Genomic DNA, 26,348 nt, shown 5'->3' with positions numbered 1-26,348 from the left:
ACCACAATAATATACATACCTGAGAACCACCTTGTTCAGTATCGATATAACGTGGCATTGGAAACCTTGTATGAAGAATTTCTTTAGCATCATCAACTGGAGCTTGAAGAAGCTGTTTAAAATTTTCATATTCTGGCATATTTTGATAACCAAGAGCTCTCCATTGAGCGATTGTCTAAAAACAAACACAATAATTAGTAAACAAAATAAAAATTAGATAAAAAACATCCAAAATAAAAATAATTTGTAACTAATGGCAGAGCAGTTGATGGCGCTATAAAAATTTCTTTAAAAAATAATGCTAAAAAATATTAAATTACATAGTCAACATGAAGCTTAATTACAAGATCAGACACTTAAACAGAATGATTAAAAATAAGAACACTAACTGGCTGGGACGTACCATGAGAGGAGAAAAATTAATTAAAATAAAACTAGAAGGCTCTGTAGAAGGTCCAAAAAAGTGGGAAGGAAAAGTTAAAATTACAAATGATCTAGAAAAAAATATCACTATTGAGGATCTTAAAAATTTGACTAGGAATAAGGTAAAATGGGATTTACATGCCTCAAGCCAGATATGATGATAAATCAGCATGAACATGATAAATTATCCAAAAGACATATGTTGTAACACTTTTATGTGGTATATTTTCACAGTAAACAGCAATTTTTTTTACATACATTGGGAGAAAATGAAACAAAAATAGAGGAGTGAGGGAGAAAGAGAGAGAATCTGAATGCACATGTAAATTTTTAAATAAACAGCTATAGGAAGAAAATAGACTTCTTTATTAAAACATTTTAAAATTGTAAATAAATTCTAGGCCAAACACTTCAAATATATTGTGCAGTTTACTGAAATTTCTTTTTTTTTATATAAATGAGAAATTTAAAGGATATACGAAGTTCTAACTAGCAACTTTAAAATTGTTTTCAATTTATCTAAAACATGTTTTACAGTAAAGAATAGTGCTTTACTTCAAAATAACCTCACAGAAGTAAAGAAAAATTTATTAGATAAAATCTGTGGAAGTTGTATACAATCAAATTTCTATTAAGTGTTCTCCTCTCAAAAGTCCTATCTCATATTTAACAGTATTTTTGTATAAAAAAAAAAAAAAATCAATGAAACATTCTAGATTTAGTGTAATTTTTAAGGCGTCTTTTTGTGTCTTTATTATCTTCATGTAAAAATAAGAGATACATTTCTTCAATACGTTTTATGCATGTTGTTTCTTTCCATATAACAGAAGCACACTACAAACTGAAAATAAAAGTTATGTCACAAATACAAATCACTATTTAAAAATAAAAAATAAGTTAAAAAAAAATTAAACAGATTATAAAAAACAAAATAAAAACCAAAACTATATACTATTTCCATTTCTTTTAAATTTTGTCTCCTTTAAATTGGCCAAATTTAAAAATACTTACTAATAACTTAATAACCTTTAATTTGCCAAAACTTAAAAAAAATTGAAGTTTAAAGAACTGAAATATTTTTTTTAGTTTCAAGAACAATTTTTTTTACTTGGATTAAATTTTTTTTTCATAATTATTTTGCTTTATATGTTTTTTTTTTCATTTAAAATACAGAGAGCCTATACAACATGCTATTTGAAAGAAATATAAATGCAACAGACCAACTTCTTGATAAATATAAGAAGTGTGCAGAGAAATGATTGTATGTATGATTGAATAACATAGATGATTACAATTCAACATCCTAATAATAAACAAAGATAATGGCAAAAAACTGAAAAAAATGTTCAAATCACATTTGCAGATAATTTATAGTTTTAAGAATCTCCCACTTATGTCATTAGGGAAAAAGTAATAATGAAACCATGAGAGGAATGCCTTTGAAATTAAACTAAAGGATAATCATAATTAGTCCATTTGGTGAAGAGAAGGCTAGGTATACCAAAAAATATCACACACATACCAAATTGAGACCTCCCCTCTTTTACTGAAGACAACTGGCTAAAAACAAAATGATTCTTTATCAAAGAATAAATTTCATTTAGTAATCTACTAATTAGATGAAACAACATATTTGTTTTTGTTTCATCTCAACCAACAATATATGAGGGACATTTCTTAAAGTAAAGACTGCTGGGAAATTTCTCTCCTTAAGGTTGGGGAACCTGTGTCGTTCATGGCCGCGCTAGTAATGCATACACTGCATTGGTGTCTGTAAATAGTTGTATTGCAGTATCTCTGATTTGTGAATTATTATGTTATAAAATTAATAGAAAAATTGATGTTGCTGCCAACTGTGAAATATGTGGAGTCCTACACATTTTTTAAACCATCAAAATGTTAAGTCAGCTGAAATTCACAGGTAGTTGGTTGCTGTCTGAAAAGAAACGTCTGAAAAGTTTAGAAATAACAGAATTAATTTGCATGATGAAGAACGTTCGGGGAGGCCCTTGATAATCACCGAGGACTTGTTGAAATACGTCAATGATGAAATCAGAAAAGATCGTTGTTGGGTAAAGTTAACTAAAAAAACACAGCTCGTATTTGCCAAAAGAAATTGGACTTTAATGAAAAAGAAAAACAACTGAACTTATGTTAAATCATAATCTTAAAAACTAGAAAGAAATTATGAAAATAACATAATTTAATGATACATAAGAATATCAACAGAAATCAGCATATGAACAATGATGTTACATGAAAAAATACACAAATATACACTTTTAAATACACATTTTGACAATATACATTTTTAACAAAGCCTGCAACAAACAAGAGAACATGAAACTCCTTAATTTTAATTATAAATTTAGAAAAACATAACATCAATAAACATAGTATGTCTGAAAAACTATTGCATTGCTGACAAATGCAGTAATATTGAAAATTAGGAATGAACAAATGTCATTAACTTAGAAAAATAAATTACAGTAAATCTTAATTGGCACTGGCCTTTCCTGATTTATTAACAACAAACTTAGCATTAAATAATATAAAAATGTAATTCTAGTTTAACGTAGAAGAAGGCCAATATTATAGTACAAAAGGAGTTAATTACAATAATCCAATTGAAATTAATAAACATATAAATAGAGTTCCTTTGCTAGTAAGCTTTCTTGAAAAATATAAATTACAAAGTCCTAAAACATAATTGCACATCAGGAACAAATTGTTTTAGGTTAAATTTAGAGCAGTATTATGAACACAGTTCATGAATAGAAATGGATTAATCTTGGCGATTAACAAGATACAGGATTAAATTGTAGAGTTAATTATCATAACTACAGAATTGAAATTAATAAAGCACGTGAAATAGGTTGCAGCTGAACAATGACACAACCTTATGTAAGTAACCTGTCGTGACTGTACTTAAGTGAGTAAATGGTTTTGTGAACTACACTTGAAAGTGAAAATGCATAAGGTACGATGAACTGAATGTTCCACAAATTTTTACTGATAAAATAACTGTTTAAACGTAATAAACAATGAAAATTAAACTTGCCTGTAGCACACAAATATTAGTAAACGACAAACTCGTGAATGAAGGTAAATGAATACATACAGTAATTCCTAGTCCGCCGTGGTGTATCAGTAATACAGGGGTGAGACGTGGTGTAGAGTTAGACTAATATGTAGTAGATATGTAGCAACGAGGTTGGAGATTCTGGATCGAGGAAAATGTAATCTGCGATTCGAGAAGATTCGACGTCGATAGAAATGGCAGTTTGTAGTAATTGAAGCACTTTCAGGAGAAACGTAATATAGTGAATTTGAAGAATAACTTAACGAAGAAACGAGGCTGGACAAACATAGAAAACTGTGAAATCACGAAAAACTGACAAGTAGAACTAGAAAATATTTTTGACATAGGAATATCGCATCGTGCATGCGAGTATAGAGGTGATGATGAGATTAGCACAAATCTTGAGAGCGAAACGTAAAGGCGTCTTTACATTGTGAATGTCTGGTCAACTCTGCCGAAAAGATGGTGAGAACAAAAGGAGGGGGGAAACCACAGCTAGGCAGTGAACAGGAGAGAGTGTGTTGGCAACAAGAATAGTGTCTTAGTGTTAGTATGAGAACGATTAGAGAGAACGAGTTGGAATTCGAGACCGAAGACATAACAAAAATAATTCTGAATACGCAAGTTGAAGAAATGACATCAGAGCCGACAAAGAGAAATAGACTTCTAGGAACTATGACAATATTGAAATTGGTTGAGAATAAAAAAAAACAATAAGCCTAATATATACATTAAGATTAAACAGCAATGAAATAATGCGTGATAGAAATGAGCTAACACCATAACCTTGAATTCATTGGAATAAAACGACTTTACGCTAAACAGCGTAAACAATTGTTGCTCAATGATTTCCAACATGGCCCTTCTTTTTCCTGATGTTTCAAGAGCTGTTATCAGTGGTATAGTTCCTGATCATTTAGGCTTTAGAAAGGTTTGTGCATGTTGGGTGGTGCACGCTTAACAGAACGTCACAAAAAATCCGAATGGGACCTGCTTTGGAATTTTTGATGTGCTACACAGAAAAAGGCGATGAGTTCCTTAACTCAACTGTTACCAGCGATGAAACATAGATTTCGTATTACATGCCAGAGAGAAAACGGCAGTCAAATGAATGGTGTCATCCTCAATCACGAATCAGACCAACAAAGGTCAAGCCACAGCCATTTGAGATTAGTTTGGCATACTGCTGATTGATTTCATGCCACCTGAAATGACTTTAAATGCAGAAGCCTGCTGTGAAACTACATAAGTTATGGCACGTCATTCAAAATCAGCGATGTGGGTGGCTGACCGACGGTGTTGTCCTACTGCACAATAATGTACGTCCACATGTTGCGGGTCTGACACGTGATTTTCTGAGAAAATTTGGATGGGAAATTTACGATCACCCACCGTATAGTCTGGACTTAGCTCCTTCTGATTACCATTTGTGTGGGAAATTCAAAGAATTTTTGAGTGGTAAGCAATTCGCAGGTTACAATGAACTTAAAAATGCTGTTAATCAGTGGCTAAATGGACTGGCAGCAGAATACGACGAGGGTATATTGAAGCTGGTGTATCACTATGATAAATGTCTTAATTCATGTGGAGATTATATAGAGAAGTAGTAATAGGTATGTAGTTTTAAGAGAAATAAAAATTATTTATTAAGTTTTCAGAATAACTTTTTTTATAATGAAACAGTCTTTACTTTAGAGATAACCTCTCATAAAAAATAAACAAAAAAAAATTACAGTTACAAATTATAATAGAAGAAAAATAAGTATATAGTAAAGATAAAATATTTATAGAGAAATTTTAACAATTTACAAATAAGAAGAAACAAATGATAATACAATACCTCTCCATGGAAAATAAGAATCTGAAAGAAGGTATCCATAAGTAAAATACGATCTGGTTGAATGCTGCTTGTATCTAAAAGAACTGGTTCTGGAGGCCCATTGAAGCTGTAGCTATATAATATAGGCTGAATCATAATTAAGCTTTGAGACAAATCTTCCCTCATTAAAATATGCCTGAAAAAATTAAATACATATGAAGCACATATTTTATTCAGATTTAAACATAAATAACTTTATATCAAATTTTACACATAGCTTAATTCATTGCTAATTATAACTCTGATATGTTCATAAAATATAAATCTTCACATAATAGGTTATGAGCCAAAGAAAAAAAAAGGATTTTTTAACTCAGGATACAGATACCCTACATGATCCCATAGAAATCACAACATATTAATTTCTACGTTAATCACATCAAACAAAATTTTAAAAAATTAATACATTCACCTAATTTTCACGTAAATTCTTTTCTTTTTAATTCATTTTATTTCATTAAATTAATGTTTTAAATGAAATTTTACAAAATTTATATCATAGAACTGGCTATCTTTATTTTCTCAAATAATTTTATATTTTTCTATAAATGTGTATTATAACAGACATTAAGTGCCCATAAATTCTCATTTGTTAACAGCTGACCAAGGAAGTTATTTTATAGCTCAATGCAAAATCTGAAACAGGAATTTATTAAAACTGCTCATCTAAGAATACAAGGTTTTGTTGGAATTCTAAGGTAAAGAAAAAGTACAGACCAGACGGAATAGAACAAAAATTGAAAATTCTGATTTTGTTTAAGTTCTGTAGGCTTAATTATCTTAACTACTTATTTATAATTTTTGTGAATATTTATAAATTTTATAAGAACATTAAATACATATTTATAAAAAAATAATGAAAAATGTTTAAAACCTTACAATATGTTTTAGTGTTGTGCTATTATATTTGTGTACAAGGGATGATCAGAAAGTAAGTTACACCCCTCCCCCTCTATGAAACAAACACATATTTATAAGGCATTTTTTTTTTTTATTAAACAAAAAGCTATATATTTTTATCTATTTTTTGACATAATCACCAAGTTTTTTAAACACTTCATACCTTGTGAGAGGTTTTTCAGTTCTACTCTCATAAAAATTTCATCCAATTTCCTTCACCCATTTAAGGATCCTTCCTTCCCTTCCCAGGTCTTGCTTGAAAGGACCAAAAAGGTGGTAGTTGCAGGGTGCTGGGTCAGGGACACAAGGCGGATGAGACCACACTTCCCACTTGAATTTTTACAGTAATACCTTTGTCACATGAGCTAAATGAGGAGCAGCATTGTCATGAAGAAAAACAACCCCATCGCTCAATCTTCCAGGTCTTCAGTCTTTTATGGTCCTAGGCAATATTTTTTAGTCTCACAATAAGATTCGGCACTGATTATTGTTCCTCGGGACGTAAATTCACAGTAAACAACTTCCTCAGAATTGAAAAAGACTGTCAGTATAACCTCTCGAACATATGGGAATGTTTTCACTTTTTTGGCTGTGGTGATTTTGTGTCTCCATTCATGTGATGCTCGTTTAGTATCAGGAGTGTAATTAAGCACCCAGCTCTCAACCTCTGATGATTTGTTTCAAAAATTGTGGACCAGTCCTAAAATAACACTGAAGAAAAGAAAGAGCAGATGCAAAACGTTGATGTTTGTGGTTGTCGGTCAATAGATGTGGCACCTATCGTGTACACATCTTACAGTAACCAAGATTGTGAATAATCGCAAACAGACTATCGTAACTGATGTTAAGTTCACTTGCAATCCCTCTAATTTTAATGTGCCAGTTACTCAAAATCATTTCATTCATGTTTCGCATTAACCATCGTGTTTGCACTTGAAGGATGCCCAGCACACAGTTCGTTACACACACTTGTCTTCCATTTCTGAACATTTGGCATCATTTTGCGATCATGGGTCGTGACATTACATTCTCACTGTATACTTCAACAATTTGGTGACAAATTCCACAACAATTGTAATTTTTTGCCCACAAAACTTGGACTACTCAACACAATTCTATGCTGGACGAAACCTCTGACAACAACACTACACACGTAGTGAATGTCTTAAAGAATTGCTGCTGGAGGAGTGTGAAGACAACAACACAACAACCTGCTGCCTGTCTTGTGCTGCCATCACAAGACATTAATACATCCCTTTTATTTCAAGAACATGGCAAGGTTATAACTTATTTTTTGATCCACCTCTCATATATACAATATATAGGAACTTCATGAACAAGAAAAAAATTTAATACCTATAATATGATGTTTCATCCGGACTGTTGTTAAAAACTTGAAGAAACTGCGAACGACGAAGGTGATACATAAACTGTGGATAAAGGCTGAAATTTTCTGGTAGTCTAAAACTATTAGGATCATCTTTAGCATAATCACCAAATTTCTGACACTGAAAGAGAAAATCCATACATAAATACTACATTATAATACTAGTCATGAATAAATATATTTATATTAAATATTAGAGTAACAAAAATTACCATAAACTGAACTCGCTTTGAGTCTTTTTAAGTTCTATAACTTATTTTTCACAAAAATCAAGCTTTTTATTTTATAATAAATTCAAACTGCTATAACCGTGTAATAATACGCAAGGAAAAACCTGCAAATATTAAATAAATAATTATCAGGAAAAAATTTAATATTTATATATTAAATTGCATATTTTTTAATTTGTGGGGGTCGTGGAGCTAAAAAGGTTTAGAATCACTGCTGTAAGGTATTATAAAATCTAGAGTAACATTTAATATTACTTTTTTTCAGTTCCGTATCTGTGCTTGTACATTGATCTTTATTATAATATTGTTTTCTGCCATTTTTCATATTCTACTTTTATATGACTTCTTTCTTATAGTTCTATGAACTAATTTTAAAATGAATGTTGAAATTCTCATTATTTCTGATATTTCTTCTTTGCTATTTGATGGTAATGAGAATATGAACAACTGGAAGTAGCTTGCTTGTTACTCAAGTGGAGAGAATTGAGATGAAATTTCAGATTAAACAATGCCTTTGGTGTTGAGTTTATCCCCAAAAATCAAATTGAGGGTTTTCAGAAAGGATATGGAAAAATTAACATACTAAAATGGAAATAATACAGGTAAAAAATAAATAATATTTCAAGGGAACACTCATCCTTATTTCTGCAGACTTGTTTTTTTTTATATCCTGAATTAGAAAACTGCCATAAAAATTATTTTTTGGAAATACAAGAGGGTAATGATCTGGAAACAAATTGATATAAATATTCTAAATTAGCTAATGGGATAAAAAGAGATATGACATCATTAACATAAAATGTTAAAAATGAAAAATGGAAACATACTAAACGAATGAGCATTCTATCTGCCCATCTCATAACATCAGGTCCATCATCACTTTCTGCTCGGTGAACAACTATTCTAGCCATTAGAACTGCACCAGCTTCCTGATCAAAACCTGCACTGATGTGAGGCAAATTTGTACCAGCATCGGCCCAACTGTAAAAAAAAAATAATTTATCTGTACATTTTATATTATCACAGATAAAACAAAATAATTATTTAAGACAGCCAAGTTTAGTGAAATTAGCTCTAGAACTAAATGTAAATATTAAAAACAGTTAAAGAGCCAATGATTGAAAAATGTGAAACAAATATTAAGATGTACTGTGTACAAGTAAGAAGAGATTAAGAAATTGACATAAAACAGAGGAGATGGTACATCAAACTAATCAAATGGCTACAACAATAAAAAAATCCACCGATTTTTCTTTAACAACTCTATATTAAATATGCAACCAAAAATTAAAATTAAATACTTTCTACAGATACTGATGTATTTGAATCAATCGAACTATATGCAAAATAAAAAACCTTGATTCTTGGAGTCCTTTAACATGGAAGAAAAATGAAGAGGGTAATGTTATTTAAAATTATATTATAAATTAAAAATAATTAAATGAAATATATATGAATAAAAATAAAATGATATTTATAATAACTTACTTTCGTGCCAAAGTTGTTACACGAATACGTCTTTGGCCGCTGGAATGTTGATATTGTGTAATAAACTGAATACAACCCCTACCTCCTTGTGGAATAGGTGCAGCATGCTGAAATAAAAAATATCAGACTGTAGTCTTATACTATGGGCCAGAATAATCGATGACTTAATTAAACCATTACATCACTAATACAAATTACAAAATATTTATTTATATATGTAAAGGTTGGAAAACAAACAACTAAAACACTTTAGTTATAATACTTGCAGTGCATTCCAGAAAAAGCTAACTTATACATTTCTATAAATCATTACATATAGTAATAAAACTTTCCCAACTATGTATGAATAATATCCACAACATCTCAAAAACAAATCCCAAAGATGTAATCTCTGAAGTTGATCCACAGAACATCAATGTCTCTAGAATGATCCGTGTCAGTGAACTTTAATTTTGTAATAATTGTACATGGTAAATCAGTAAGCATTATGTTTGCTTTACTTCTAAGTAAATAATTAAATAAATCTAACTCTTATACATATCACTCATATAAAATCTGAGATTTAAAAACTATAAGTGTTGAAACTTAAAAAATAATAATTTTAATAAGTTAAATAATTTATTTCATTTGACAGTTACAGTTCTTGACAAAGAATTTATCTTTAAAAAAAATGTTATTACCTGATTGACAATTTCAAAGAAAAATGCACAAGTGGTCTGAGGTGAAAACGTGCACATTTTCCATTGTGATGTTCCTCCAAGCCCTATGTCTGTATCAGAGACACAAGGGCCTTTAACATTAAGGGAAACACAGGGCCCTATTGCTCCCATCACTGAAACACAGATATACGTAAATTAAAAATAAATAATAATACTAGGATGAAAGAAAAATTATCAGTAAATAATTTCATTAACTAATCTAATACATTAGAGTAAATAAATTTAAAAACTATACCTTTAAGTTCACGCGAGGTTTTAACTTCAAGAGTGCCATTAAATGCCATTTTAAAATCTCCTTTAACATCTCTTGTCAGGACCCTTTGAAATGTTTGCTTGAAAAGAGATGAGTTGAAGGAATCTCCCATGACCATGTGTCCACTAAAAATTACAAATTGATAGTAACTATAAATTTACAGACATAACAAAAAATAAGCAAAAAAAATCTATATTATCAAAAGAGAAGAATTAATCCTGAACATTTACTTGAATATAATTAGTCATACTTCAAACTATAGTACTTTAAAATTTACTCTAAAGTAATTAGTTTATCAAAAAAAAATCTTTTAACATATATGTTTGTTATGGTTTTCGCCCTTTATGGGGAAAACCATAAATTTCAGTAGTAAAGGCTACTGAAGTAATCAGGTGCTAATGCTAATAAAAAACATACTAATATTTGAGGTTTAATAATTTTGTAAAGATACTGAATAAAATAAGATTTTAATTGTAATCCTTTTTCAGATACGTTTTTATAACAAATATATCTGGAAATTGTTACCAGAAAAGATTATTTTTCAATGAAGATTGGTTAAAAATTTTAATTATCAGTAAGTAATATACATTTACATTAACTTTATATGACTTGTAAAATAAGAAAATAGTGTTAAACGCTTTATAATAATCAGTATTTTAAAAATTGGCAATTTATCATTAATATTGGGTGGGACCAAAGATCACTTCCTATGAAAAAATTTGCAATTTTTTTATTATTAAAACATAATTTTTTTTCTTCCAGATTAAACTTAATAAAAACAAGATTAATTTTATAAAAATACACCCTCCAATAAAGAATAAAAATAGTCACATATTACTTGGAAGAAAATTAAACAGAGGACTATTTCTGAAAGACAAAATTTTGATGTTTTACAAAACTAGAAAGTTACCTTCTGGCGCAGCCATCCATGCATCCTGGTTTTGAAATTTGAACTGAATGGAACAGCAGGAGATACCAGAAGATTAGTAAAACCAAGATCTTTCAGAAATAATGAAAATATTGTCTGTAAAAAACAGTGTATTGGAGGATGCTCAACACAAAAACGTTCCACTCAGTTGGGGATTAATCGAATATCATTGCACAAGGATTTAAAAATGTTTCCTTACAAAATCCAACTGGTCCGTAAAATGTGCTTGAACAATTACGCATTAAGGAATACTGTCGTTTAAACGCTGATGATTCCTTTTTGCCTAATTTGTAGATGAGTGACAAAGCCCATTTCCACCTTAGTGGCTATGTGAAGAAACAAAATGCTTGTTTTTGGGGTACTGCCAATTCCAAAGTTAGACATAAATGTCCTTTACAGCTACAAAAAGCTGTGGTGTGCTCTTTCTCAACAAAGAATCATCAGGCTGTATTTTTTTGAAGAAAATAGTGTTCTGGTGAAAGTGAATAGCAACAGATATCAACAAATGCTTGAGGAAGTTTTCATTCTGGATCTTGGAAATGACGTCAAAGAGGCCTGGTTTCAGTGAGATGGAATCATGGCTCACACTAGCAGAGCCACAATGGAGTTCAGGGCAAAATTTGAATATCGAATAATTTTGAGAAATTTGGATTTTTGTTGGGCTCCAAGGTCATTGGATTTGACGGTTCCTAATTTTCTTTTCTTTAGGACAATTTGAAAGAAAAGGTTTATGTAAATAAGCCACAAAATTTAGAAGAGCTAAAAAAACAATATTCACGTCTAAATAGCAGCAATATCAGAAGATATATTGGTTTTAACCATGCAAAATGTGTTAAAAAGTGCCTAGATTTGTGAATGCTTCAGAGATCATTTAAAAGATACTATTTTCAAAACCTAATTCAGTAAATCATGATTTGACTGAAATTTAACCTAAAGATAACAAAATTAGTTTTGAGTTAATTTATAATGTTTTATTAAAAAAAAATAAGAAAAGCACACTTTTATTAAAAAGCCCACTCCGTATAAAGAAAAAAAAGTAGGATGTCAACTGTATAAATAGTTGAGTAAATACCTAATATATAAATTAGCAAGAATATGGAATGTAAGAAATAAATTACAAGATATATCATAGCTGAGTAATACAAAATTAATACGAGGACAAGTTAAAAATTATCAATACTTTCGCCATAACACATCTTCAAGGTTGTTGTACTTAAGAGTTAGAAGATGGCTGTGACATGTGCTAAATTTGATAATGATTGCGTCATTTGCCTTCTGACTATTAGTGTAATCATGTCCACTTCGCCAGCAGTTTGCACCAAGGAAGAACAACAAGCAGTGATCCAATTTCTCTGGTTGGAGGGTATGAAAGTAGCTAAAATTTATCATAGACTTTTATCACAATATGGGGACAGTGCTTTATCACATAAAAGTGTTTTTTGTGGATTGAAAAGTTCAAAAGTGGCCAGATGAATGCGATGCATGAAAAGGGAGCAGGATGCCTATTAACCTCCACCATGGACGACAAGATTCAGCAAGCTTAAGGGATGATTCTGATGAATAGACAAGTAACCCCTGATGAGGTAGCATCTTCTTTGAACATCAGTCATGGTTCTGCCCATCAAATCATCCATGATGAGCTAGGCTTCTGTAAAGTCAGTGAAGAGTACCAAAATAGCCTGCCTGCACATCGCTTGCCACACCATTCAAACCATCAAGTTGAATTCTGAGGTACTGGAACCTCCCTACAGCCCAGATCTTACTCCCTCCAACTTTCATCTGTTTGGGCTGCTCAAGGATGCTTTGCGAGATTGTTGATTTTTAACAGACTTAAGATGTACAGGAAGCAGTGCAAAAATGGCTTTGTAACAAAATGAAAACCTTCTTCTTGAAAGGAATATGCAGGTTTGTGGACCACTGAATCAAGTGCACTGACAGGGGAGGTGACTACATAGACAAATGATGTACATGTCTACCTACCTTTGTGGTAGACAAAGGTACCTACCTTTGTGAAAATAAATTGTAGAATGAAAAGTGTAGATATAACTTTTGACTTGGCCTCGTATGAATATTATGTTTATAAAATCTTTATCACATTTAATGGGAGTATGCCATCAAAAATCAAAATTAGAAAAAAACATTTTTTTCACTCTACTGAATTGAAATGAAAAAAAAAATAAGTTTACTATGATAAGAACAGTTTCAGGTATTTTTTTGTTTTTAAAAAAAAATATTTTTTGTTGTTTTGGTAAAATTAATAGGTTTTTCAAAGTTCAGTATAAAATTTAATTTTTTAAAACTAAAACAACGAAATTACTATAAAAATGTTAGATCTTAATAACTAATCAGACAACAGTCACTGAATTTTACAAGTAGTGCTGAACCTTCCAAAGAAATTTGATTTTAAAAAGTATGGACATCTTTAAGCAAAATATAATGGTTATTGCCCATTTGAAATTGATTATTTAAATAAAATGATAATCTAATTTTAAAAATATAAAACTGTGACGCTACTGACACTATGAACTCTTAGAAACTTTCACTCCACTTTCCAATTAGTACTGTTTTCTCTTACCTTCATTTCTTTGTCTCAAAAACTACTGGATATCTATACACACAAATTCCCGACACTATTACACACTTGTATTCCTGAGACTATTGGGAATGACTGGCAATACAAGGGTGAATCATATTTAAACAGTAATTTTGCTATTCTACGCAGCAGCAGCATTTCCAAGCTGGATGGCAAAGTGGGGGGGGTTAATGTTCAGTGAATTAGAGAGGGAGAACCAGCTTGGTTAGCCCCTCCACTCTGCGCTGTCATCAGTACAGCCATGAGTTTAGCAAGAGGTTTGTCGTCTGTTGAACAACATATAATTATAAAATTTATAACTAATGAAGGGGTTAAACCCGCAAAAATTTTAACTTATTTAAAGAGAGTTTGGGGACACTATACTGTCTCAGAAATGAGTGTATACATGGCCCAGACAATTTAAGGGTGGGTGAGAAAGTGTAGGAAACAAAAGTCATGATCGACACCCACGGTCAAGACTCACAGCTGACCACATCTGTGCCATTCCAAGAGCTTATCAAAGGTGATTGCCAGTTTACTGTTGAAGAAATTGTGTCAGAAGTGGTATCACCTGTGGGAGTACTCAATCCATTATCACCTTGGTTTTAGAAAAATTAATACTCAATGGGTTTCAATGTTTTTGTCAAAAAATCAAAAACAGGTCAGGTTGGAGATCTGCAAGACTTCTGAATCGATATCAGCAAGGGGATGATTTTTTGAGGCAGATTATCAAATGTTATGAGACATGGGTCCATCATTACTTACACTCAGAGTCAAAAATGTCCTTTTGAGTAAGGAGTGGTGAAGGAAGAATGAAGGCTTCCCACTGAAGGCCAAAGCCTTTTGGCCTTCAATTTTTTGATTCAAGGGGAGTTTTACTCAATGATTTTCTCGACAATCAATGAACAGTGAATGTGGCTTACAATCAACAAAAGCTGCCAATCGAAACAAAAGATGGGGTATGCCCATCAGAGATGTCATTCTTCTCCATGACGCCAGGCTGCACACTGTGATTTTGACTAGGGATAAATTAGAAAAAATGCACTGGGAAACCCTCAAACACCCTGAGGGGGAAATCTGTTCCCCTGACAGTGCCTATTTTATTGTATTGTCCCACTATTTTATTTAACTACATTTTGTACGCAATTAGTTGACTACTCGTCCTCAAACATTTTATGACAAGGAATATTCAAGCTTCCAAATCATTGGCAAAAGTGTATAGATTGTGCAGGAGACTACAGAGAAATATTGAAGTTATGAATTGTGTATATTATTAATCAATAAATTCCCCAAAAAAATTAGTTTATATTTGATTCACCCTTGTTAAAATCATATTCATGAATTAATAAAAATTTTAGTTAGTAAATGAAAAATTTTTATTCTAGAAAAATTTTAAATTACATTCAATTTTTGAGATATACAAATAATTTTACAACGGTATATTTAAAAAGTAACTTGGATGTGTGATAATGATTTGAGATAACAATTTCAAACTGTCTGAAAGAAAAAAACATGAATTTAAAGAGAATAGAATTCTATTCTAGAGAATAATTAAAGAATTAAGATAGTCATGTACCCCTTAAACAAAAATACACAATATTTTTTAATTTCATAAAAAGAAAAAGAATATATAAATAAAAGGGTAAAATAATAATTTAAGAGATTATTAGTTACTAAAAATCTGTTTCTCTGAAAAATTATTCCAACTTAACAGTAAGATTAAAAGAAAATCAAACCTATTAAAAAAAACAAACAACATATTCTTAATAAAATAATAAATTAATTTTTAATACCCAGTAGAGTTACAACACTGCTTCATTTCATGGAGGCCTGTCTGATCAAGAGCACAAGAATAAATATCAATACTATGTCCATTGGTAGCAGCACGAACAGCTAATGCATCGTAATGTTTAATAGCTTTTTTCATATATTTTGCATTATCTTTATGTATATCATGATGTGAACGAATGGGTTCCCTAAGGTCATCGTTAACAACTTGACCAGGACCCTGTGAGCAAGGTCCTCCAACAAACAGCATGATTCGTCCACCAGTATTTGGATAAGTGCACTAGAAAACAAAAAGATCTTTTAGATCTATAAAATGTAAACAAAATTTATTACTATAAACATAATACATAAATTATACAATACGAAAAGCAATCTCATTTTATTACTTCATAGTATAATTTTTAAAATTATTAATAATTAATTTGAAAGCGACGGCAATTATTAAACACATTTTAATACAGTATGTATCATAAAAGTTTAATTGGATAAATCTTTCCATAAGAAATTATTTTAGCTTACATGCAATGTTATTTATATGAAGTATGAAGATAAGTTCTAGAATTAATAAATTTAATGGAAAATCTTTTGTATTAAATATATTTCACACTTTAAATCTTTTTGGAAGAATAAAATGTTTCTAAGAGAATTTTCCTCAATAAAAACAGATAGTGAGTGATATAAATTTAAATATTTGTATGAAATGAGCAAAAATCATCCTAACAAGACTAATTTTTAAAAACAAACAATCATAGAAAGTACTTAATAAATAAAAACCAAAAAACGCAATTATAATGCAGCAATCTTTCTACCTAAATATAACAATATTGCTGACTGTATTAAGAGCGACTGTTACAAATGTTACTATTTAAAATCTTCAGAAAATCAACAGACAAACCTCTAGACACTGATGTGGATATCTTTTAATGCCATCCACATCAACACAGAATCAACATTTTTCAATCAGCTCAGAGATTTAAAACACAAATCCACCAGCACTGACAACAACCCTGGTATTTCATATAAACACAAAAAAGAAAAACTGAACACCTTGGGACATTACAGAATGCCTAAATATACAAAAAATTGCAAAACTACTTAATTCAAATTCAATAAAATTTTAGACTAAAAATGATAAAAAGTCTAAATTTTAAACTAAATGTATATATAAATAATTAAAAAAAAACCCTCCAAAGTAATATCAGCTGATGCCAGCAAAATAAAAGTAGCACCAGTCATTGAAATTGTTATAAAGACAAATGAAAATGTTCGGACATCATTAAAAGCACTTTACATAAAATTTGACTCAGTTTGTACTTTAAAATATCTCCTTCCTCTAAGAAGAAGGGATTACGGAAAGGGGAAGCCCTTTCCTTAATCCCTTCTTCTCTTTACAGTGCAACTGAAAAATAACTATATAACACCTCTCTCTTTTTTTCTGTTTAGCCTCCAGAACTACCTAAGGTACAGGTGGAACAAGAAATGATCCAACATTTTTTTTGGCAATAATTGTTTAGGTTAATGGATTTTATGTTGACAGAAATGACAGCAGTTCATAAATATTAGTTTCTTCTCTTTCCAAGTGTGCTGTTTCTGTATCGTTCCAAGATGATGTAAGACCGACTGTTAACAGGATGTAAAGACTATGTTGTTTTTTAATGAAACTAAAAGTGTGGTGCTTACACAAAGATGGTTTCGAGCACATCTTCAAACTACGTGGTCGTTTTTCATTCATAATTGAGACCTGCTTTTCTAAGTGTGCTCAGAATGATGTTAACTTTAAATAATGGATATTTCTAGTTGAATATATCTTTCGTGAGCATGATGAGTACGCAAACACAGTGAAAGGCCAGTTTTCTGTTGGACTTTCAGGTACACAGGTTTCTAATCAACTTAGTGTATAACAGGCAATTGAGAAATTTATTGGGTCAGGATCAATAAAGGACTAGAATCGAAGCAGTACATAATCAGTACTTGAAGTAAAACTGCAACACACATCAGCTGCTATGCAACATAGTCCCAACAAGTCCATGGTTTGGTTGAAAGAAAAAAATCTGTGTTGGAACACACATGGCAGCTTGTAAGAAGCCTTGTCTCATTCAATATAAGGTGAAAGCGGTTCAAAAGTTATTGGCTACAGACTGTGGAAAGTGGATCAATACTGTGAACCATTTCAAAAATTTCTAGTGGACAACCCCAGTGATATTTTTGACTATATTTTCTGTATTTATGAGGCACAGTTCCATTTCTTAGGGTATGTGCACACACATAACTCATGTTTACATTCTGCCAATAACCCACATGAAATTCCTCTACGTGACCACAAGATTAGGATGTGGAATGGAATATTCAGGAGAATAGCTATTCCAATATTCTTTGCAAGAAACAATAAATTTAGCTTGTTATTGTGAAATCATTCACAGATTTGTGGAAGAGCTAATCAAGGATGAAATTACTGTTTGTCTAAAAAAACAGCACAATTATGCATACAGCCAGGCAATCCGTGAAGTTTCTGCAATAGGTTATGGAAATTAAATCATTTCTAACGGCTTGTGGCCTCCTCATTCTCCAGGCTTAAGCTCACTTGATTTTTTCTTTTGAAGTTATGCAATGTAATGTTTATAGAAGAAACCCTCAGAGACTCCAGGAACTTCAACTGTTATATGTGATTTTTCCAAGGACATACCATACAAATAACAAGTGATATCTTCAAGAATAAGAAATGTGTGCAGATGTATTTGAATATTCATGGGGACTATTACCATCAACTACTCTAAGGTAAGGTAAGTTACAAATTGTTGCACTAGAACATGACGTATAGTGGTGTATAGTTACTTTTCAAATGCACTGTACAACTATCATGAAATTGGTCCAGCTGTTGCTCTAGTAATACTTAGTAGCTGGTGGGATGCTTATTTGCTTATTAGTGGGATTTGGTAAAACTTGGTAGAACTTGATTTGGCAACCTTGCAAATAGGCTTGCATAAGCTGTGCTACATCCCACATGGAATTTGCTTAAGAAAAAGCCTACCTAGCAGTTGGAGTGCTTATCTGAAGAAACTAAATTAAATATGTGCTCTCATATATTAAAAAAATACTATATTCTTCCAGCAGAAACCTATCAGAGTCTTTGTTTCTCTTAATTCATTTGAGTTTTATTAAAAGATAAAATATATAAATTATAAGTTTGATAAAATGAAGAATACCAGAAACATTAAAACAAAATATAAAAAAACTAACAAACACTACAGAATAAACAAATCAGTCCTAGTGTTATAATTATCATAAAAACAAAATACCACTAAAATTAAAGTTACCATGCAAATTTAAAATAATATTGCATGTTCTATAATGCAATTATTTTCATATAAGAAAATAAAACATAATAAAAACAAATAAAACCAGTGTCAAATTTAAAAAAATGCACTCACTGCATACATAACCATTACCACCAAAATTTAAAAGCATTATTCAAGACAAATTTAAAAGATATTTGAGTAAAAATAACTACAACTGTAAAATTCCGTCATACAATGTTAATAATATAGTTCTAGCAGAAATAATAGATTTCCCTAATGATTGATTACATATTTCTTATATCCCTCCTAAAAATTGATTTCTATGTTAGGAAAACATTAGACTAAAAAAAACGTTTCATTGAACCTCTTCCACCTAACTGTAAGCTGATTTTTATTTCAAATACATACTTACACAATTTACTTGTTATAAGTCGTTATGCAGTATGTCAAATAAAAGATATCAGAATTAAAATGTAAAAATGTGCATAGTAATAATTATTCAGTATTATTGGGATTATTATTTTTTATTAAATACTATCAGTAAACAGCAACTAAAGGTATTAACGTAGATCACAAAGAAATTAAAGCTAGCTATTCGACAGAAATTTGGAATTCTTAGTGGTATTGTCTTAAGAAAGCAAGACATAAAGTGAAAACATAGAATAAGTAATATACAAAAAGACTAATGTAAGAATTTATTTCAGAATAAAAATATTGTGTTATTCATTTAACCACAACAGGCAGGAGTCCACACAGCCTTTTCTAATGATAATATACTGAATGATGAAAAAATGCCAGAACATGCTGAGAATTGAACAGAGGACCAATTAATGAAAAACCAGCATGCTAACCTATTACTTGTTAAATAATCAATTAATCTAAATTTAATATTCAAATAATTTATGAAATTTTTTTTCTTCATAAACAACACTAAAATAAAAAAATAATAATAGAATCATTTCCAAATACAAATATAAGTGTAAAACAAAAACAAACCATAACCAAAGAAAATACAACCACCAAAAACTAGCATTTACTATCAAAAAATTTACCCTTGTTGGATTATCTTTATTATGAATGCCTAGCCCAAGTGTAACCTAAATAAAAATAATGTTCAAAATATTAAAAAAACATTGCATCTATTCTTATGTAATATTTGTATAAGGTAAGAAATTCCCAGTTAAGTTTTTTAGTAATTATTATTTAAGGTGACAACCAAATTTTTATAGGTAACCTTACATGAGATACTAGTCAGTCGCTCCTGAAAATAGTGTAATCAGTTTTAAGGGTAAAAAGTATCCCATATCAAAATCATAAGTGAAGTAATTTTCTTTTTTCTTCTTTACAGAGTATATCAGTATGCCACCAAGCCTAAAGAAATTTAGGTGATAATCACAGCCTTCTACTTGAAACCTTCACTCTGTTTACCAACTATCATTACTTTCAGAAAAAGTAATTCTAACTAGTACTGCTGTACCTGTTGTTTTATAACTGTGATGTGTGTCATATATACATATAGTCTTCATTTAAGTGAAGAATAAAAACAAACAGTTAGTTATGGTTTAAAAAATTAGGAAACAGATGGTTTCTTATCTCGATTCATTTCTATAATAAATTTTTATACAAAATTAATTATAATACAGAACAAGGGAATTACAGATTGATTTTTCTTTAAATAAAAAATATTAATCATAATTTTTTAAATAAAAATATACATAAATTATAAAAAGAAAAAAAAACAAAAATAATTTCATTTTAACATCAAGTTTTGGTTTCATTTATTAGAATGTATTAACTACTGTGGTACACAATATTGATTTTTACATTTCATTTTTAATTAACTTTAAAAAAAAAAAATTATACTTATTTATCAAAGTCAACATCAGAAATTTTAATTAAACTCAGCTAAATGCACAAGTACTATTGTTATATAAGTAGGTATGACCACGATTTTGTAAAATTATAAAAATTCAAAAAAATTATTTTATTATGAATACAAAATTTTAAAGTCTCCTTAATACCTGTAAGACAATTTCATAGTTAATGAAAAAAACTCTTTACAATTTAAAGTTATTTCATATTATTTTTTATAGTAAATAGATTATTCAGCGGTATATGTATTACTGAATGTCAAGATTTTCCAAATAATAATCCATAAAAAAAGACCAATATCAATCAGAAAGAACTGCTATACGAGTTAAAATATGCTCAAACAGATTAACACACGTGAAGACTCTTTATAGAGCACTAAAGAGAGCACCCAAAAGTCACAATCTTATGACACAATGGTACAAAAGGTCTCTATATCAAAGTAAACTTGATTCAGGGTATGCCATCCAATGAATGCAAAATAACTTGCTTACACCACCAAATTATGAAGCATAGTTTTATTTTTATGTTATAGAACATTATTTTACATTACTATTTATTTTATCTACATTACTTTAATTTTATCTTCATTATTTATTTGTTAGTGTAAGAATCATAAAAAAAACAGTTTCTAATCAACAATATTAAATAGCTAAATCCATAAGAGAAATGAATCAACATTGAAATATAAATTTTTATCTACCTGTCAATGATTTTTGAGTTAGGGAAATAAAGCAGAAGTTGAAGTACATAATATGGTGAATAATTTAAGCTTATAAACAATGATATAAAAACATTATTAGTCATGCTGATTGGATTATAAATAATAAATTTCTCATTTTCATTTTAGTTCTCTTGCTGAACCTTTTATAATTTGTTTTTGGTTCTGCAAATGATTTCAGATTTTTTTGTTTTAAATGACTTCATTTGTGTGCTTAATTTAATATTTTGGTTTATTTTAAGTGAATAAATTTACAAGTAAGTTAAGTACATTCAGTTTACGTATATTGTTGGTTTCCTTTTAGAATTAGATAAGACAGTTAAACAAACATCAATAACGTTTAAACTAGGCAAAGGTAAACCACTCTGTTCATAAACTAAAGAAAATATTTAAAAAATCTATAAATAAAGCTGAAACTTTAACTGCATTCTAGCAACAAATGATGCTTACTAAAAGCAAACTGTTTTCGATATTATGAGCGGCATCTCTTGGATTTTCTAAGGACTTATTGAACATCCATATAACTACATGTGGACAGGATAGCATGGTCAGTCTAAATACTCCCGAGTGGAAAGGCTTAACTTTCTTGAGTATATAATTACAAAATTCTGCCAGTACAATAAGTTAAAATAATCTATATGAACAATTTTTATATTCTGGCTATTCAGGAAATTGAAATATTTGATCAGTCAGTTCAATCTTATTAAAATTATTATTCTTTAGGGAATGAATTTTTCACCCTTAAGTTAACCAAAGATCAGCCTCTTAGAGAAAGAATAATTGGAATTTCTTTCACATTTTTTCATTGAAAAAACTAAACAAAAAAATATTACCTCAAGCAAACCAACTGCAATCGATAAAGCAACACCTGTGGATCGAAGGGAACGTTTCCCTTGACCAACTGGCCACGGATCTCGCTGAAGTTCACCAAGAAGATCTGTTAAGCTCATATCACACTTATTTACTGGTTGTAAGAATCTAAAATTAAACACAAAAATTAAACCTCAAAACAGGTTTTAAAAAACAGACATTACACTAGATCTTAATTAAATTTTAATAAAATATCTATTAAAAACAATTTTTTTTTATTGTGCAAGAAAAAGAAGTAGAAAACCATATGATTTCTAATGGTAGGATCCTGTAGTTAGAAATGGCTATATAGGTTTTATAAATAATATTTCTCAAGTTAACCAATTTTGGATTTTTTTCAAATATACCCAATGTTACTAATAGAATGTATAAAAAGAATTCATGCTCAGAGAGGAGTAGAAGAAGAGTAATAACAGAATTTACTGTTCCTTATAAAACAAATAAACTTTTCATGACAAAACATTAAATTTTGTTATTTTTTCATGCTTTTGGGACTTTCTTAACTTTACAGACATATACTTATTTATTTTATTGTACATCAGTACAAATATACATCACCTGTTGGAAGGTGGAGCTGGTTGTGCTCCAGGCATTCTCGGTTGCATTGGCTGTTGAGCAGCAGCTGCCATTTTACCAATTCCTAACATGTCTTGTATTTGTTTGGCTGTTAGATCTTTTACACCTCTGAACACATAACTTTTAGAGCAACCTTCACAACCTAATTCATGTACTTGAACCATTTTACCAAATGTTATTAAACCGATTAATGCATTTTGAGGCAATAATGACAAAGACATTTGCAAAGAGTCTTTTAAAGCACCTAATTCTTCGTCATCAAGACACGTATCAACTGCTAACAGAAATATTGGAGGCATGCATTGAGCTCTCTGAAATCACAAAAAAATTGTAATTTTAAAATTAAAATAACAAAAATGGTATTTTCCCCCCAAATGATTGAAAATATTTAGGAAAAAAATTTAAAGATGAATATATCAACAGATGTACAGTCTATTCCAGACTTTTTGCCGGAAGATTTACTGGTTAAAAGAAGTCAGGTGGGTATCATCTACAACTTCACAACATATTTCCATTTATGAATGAAGGTACAGAGATAAGCAAACGAATGTTTGTGAGTTATTATGGCTAAAACAAAAGTTAATGACAGCTTTCTGTTTCTAATATATATTTATGTTACTTCTTAATATAGAGATCTGTACCTTACCATCCACCTTTTAAAATGTGCAAATATGAGGACTTTTTCAAAGTACAGCCATCAACTGCTTAACCGGTAATAAATAATGTATAATTTATTAAAAACTATGATTGGTTCCTACAAACAGTGTAAAGAGCATTGAAATCACTCCCTCTAAGCAGCATAGTAATACAATAATGTTTTGACTATTAAATTGTATACGTGATATATTAATTCACCTAACCAGGACTTCTAAACTTTATTGATATTTACTCACCCAATATTATACCTCTGATAATCTACACTAGTTTTATTTATGTCATTTACAGAATACCATAAGCTATTTACACATTCTTACTTACCTAGGACTTTTTTGCAGATTTTGTTTATTATTAAACCTACCTACTAAATCATAAATTGTCTGTAATTATAAATATATTAACAATAATTCAGCACTCTCCTAAAGTAAAATTGTAGTCTAAGTTCAAATTCATTTTTTCCAGTACACACACTAATAGAAACAAGTATTTGTAGCAAATCATATCAATTTAATAATATATACCTGATCTAACAAGTGTTCATCTAAATGAGAGGTAAAAATTTACGTTCCTCTGTGCAATGTTTTCAGACAAAACCAAACAATAAGAAGCTAAATTTATTAACCCTTAACCAACTAGGTTAAATTTTTTTATGAGGTCAGTTCTGTCATACTGCAATTTTCAACCCCCTTCTTTTTAGAATAATATATATATATATATATATATATATATATATATATATACAATTACATTTATATTTTGATTTATTAGTACTTTGTTGTCTTAAGAAAACATTGTATTTATTTCTTATCTTCTTTTTCCAAAGGAAGTAACTAAAAATTCAGATTCAAAATCTTTTTTAACATTACAAGTTATTTAACTTAATCATTACATTATAAAATATTTTATTAAAGGTATTTTTTTAATGATTATTGTTAGCTTACAATCTTAATTATTATTAGGAAAAACAATTTTTCTATGATAAAAGTTCTTTATAACAGCAAAATTTAGAACTTAATGTCTGAAAAATGTTCTTAATTTTATAAGGTTACATTCTTAAATAAAATCGTCTTTACACAATATCAAAAAACACAACAAAATAAAAAAAAAAATCTCAGGCCTATATAGATTGTAAAATTAGTCATTTTTCTCTTGAATACACTTATTGCATACCTTTTTTGCACATTCTAGACATATGAGCTTCTTATACTTGTAGCATAGATGAAGTCCTACGCAAGAACTATCGCATGAAAATAAACAAATACAAAACAAAAGTAATGAAATGTATTAGAAATAACAAAGATGAATGTGAAAATAGGAGGAGAAAAGATTATGGAGGTAGAAGAATTTTGTTATTTGGGAAGTAGAATTCCTAAAGATGGACGAAGCAGGAGCGATATAAAATGCTGAATAGCACAAGCGAAACGAGCCTTCAGTCAGAAATATAATTTGTTTACATCAAAATTTAATTTAAATGTCAGGTAAAAATTTTTGAAAGTATATGTTTGGAGTGTCGCTTTATATGGAAGTGAAGCTTGGACGATCGGAGTATCTGAGAAGAAAAGATTAGAATCTTTTGAAATGTGGTGCTATAGGAGAATGTTAAAAATCAGATGGGTGGATAAAGTGACAAATGAAGAGGTATTGTGGCAAATAGATGAAGAAAGAAGCATTTGGAAAAATATAGTTAAAAGAAGAGACAGACTTATAGGCCACATACTAAGGCATCCTGGAATAGTCGCTTTAATATTGGAAGGACAGGTAGAAGGAAAAAATTGTGTAGGCAGGCCACGTTTGGAATATGTAAAACAAATTGTTAGGGATGTAGGATGTAGGGGGTATACTGAAATGAAACGACTAGCACTGGATAGGGAATCTTGGAGAGCTGCATCAAACCAGTCAAATGACTGAAGACAAAAAAAAAAATACTTGTAGCATGTATAAGATGACTTTCTTTTCTTCTTCAAATCACATAAGTGACATGTCTTCTTTTATCAAGTCTATCACCTTCATCATTTTTAGTTATTACCGGTGATTTGACCTGTAGAACTCACCCCATACAAGCTTGAAATTCGTTAAATATGAAATTCTTGTACAAGGACCTTAACCAGCTTCTTCATAAAAATTAATCACATTATATTTTTGTTATCAGGATAACTATAGTGCAATATGTAAGCATTTACAGCACTGATGTCTAAAATTCTGAAAAAAATAGCCATTGGCCATCTAACAGTTCTTTGGCTGGAATAATAAATCGCATTTCTCATCTAAACTGTCAAAACCACCTTTAGTACGATTATAGAAAGTATTTACTTCAGGTTTTCCTGTCTTTTCGCAGCTCTCTGGTATATTGTGCATTGTAGAAAGAAAAATTACACTTTTACCTTTTTTTCGGAACATAAGATAAAATTGTTTTTTTTTTTTTTTTTTGCTGTGAGCCATATATTGAACTTCCTATAGGAAGATGACTTTAAGGTTTGAACTCAGGTGAAATTTCCTGCTTGCCTTTGAGCATTGTCCCAACAAATGTTAGTCCTCTACCATAAAGTACATTAACAATTTCTAATGATGAATACCAGTTGTCAGTCGTGATGTTCCTGTTGCTGTACAATATATTCTTTACAGACGGATGATTGACTGGGTTGGTTGGAATACTGTCTGTCAGCTTTATCAAGTGTATCACCATTGCTGTCTTTACCGACATAGATTTAAC

General features: G+C 30.0%; 1 protein-coding gene across 5 annotated transcripts in view; it reads right to left on the bottom strand.

Annotated features, from left to right (window-relative positions):
- Sec23 (transport protein Sec23) overlaps nucleotides 1-26,348 on the bottom strand; it is a 71,213-nt gene that overhangs the window by 27,854 nt on the left and 17,011 nt on the right. For 3 of the 5 annotated variants that reach the window (XM_075367511.1, XM_075367510.1, XM_075367512.1), the window contains exons 5-15: nucleotides 22,964-23,292; nucleotides 22,369-22,513; nucleotides 19,998-20,042; nucleotides 15,655-15,929; nucleotides 10,344-10,486; nucleotides 10,070-10,221; nucleotides 9,390-9,496; nucleotides 8,729-8,882; nucleotides 7,641-7,792; nucleotides 5,346-5,520; nucleotides 20-175 (exon numbers count right to left, since the gene is read on the bottom strand). In XM_075367511.1, coding sequence (XP_075223626.1) covers nucleotides 20-175; nucleotides 5,346-5,520; nucleotides 7,641-7,792; nucleotides 8,729-8,882; nucleotides 9,390-9,496; nucleotides 10,070-10,221; nucleotides 10,344-10,486; nucleotides 15,655-15,929; nucleotides 19,998-20,042; nucleotides 22,369-22,513; nucleotides 22,964-23,292 — 1,833 coding nt within the window. The remainder of the gene's footprint in view (nucleotides 1-19; nucleotides 176-5,345; nucleotides 5,521-7,640; nucleotides 7,793-8,728; nucleotides 8,883-9,389; nucleotides 9,497-10,069; nucleotides 10,222-10,343; nucleotides 10,487-15,654; nucleotides 15,930-19,997; nucleotides 20,043-22,368; nucleotides 22,514-22,963; nucleotides 23,293-26,348) is intronic. The other 2 variants (XM_075367514.1, XM_075367515.1) reach the window with 1 other exon arrangement.

This window comes from Lycorma delicatula, chromosome 5 (genome assembly GCF_047948215.1).
Source record: "Lycorma delicatula isolate Av1 chromosome 5, ASM4794821v1, whole genome shotgun sequence".
NCBI lineage: Eukaryota > Metazoa > Arthropoda > Insecta > Hemiptera > Fulgoridae > Lycorma > Lycorma delicatula.
This window is presented reverse-complemented; position numbering and strand designations above follow the sequence as displayed.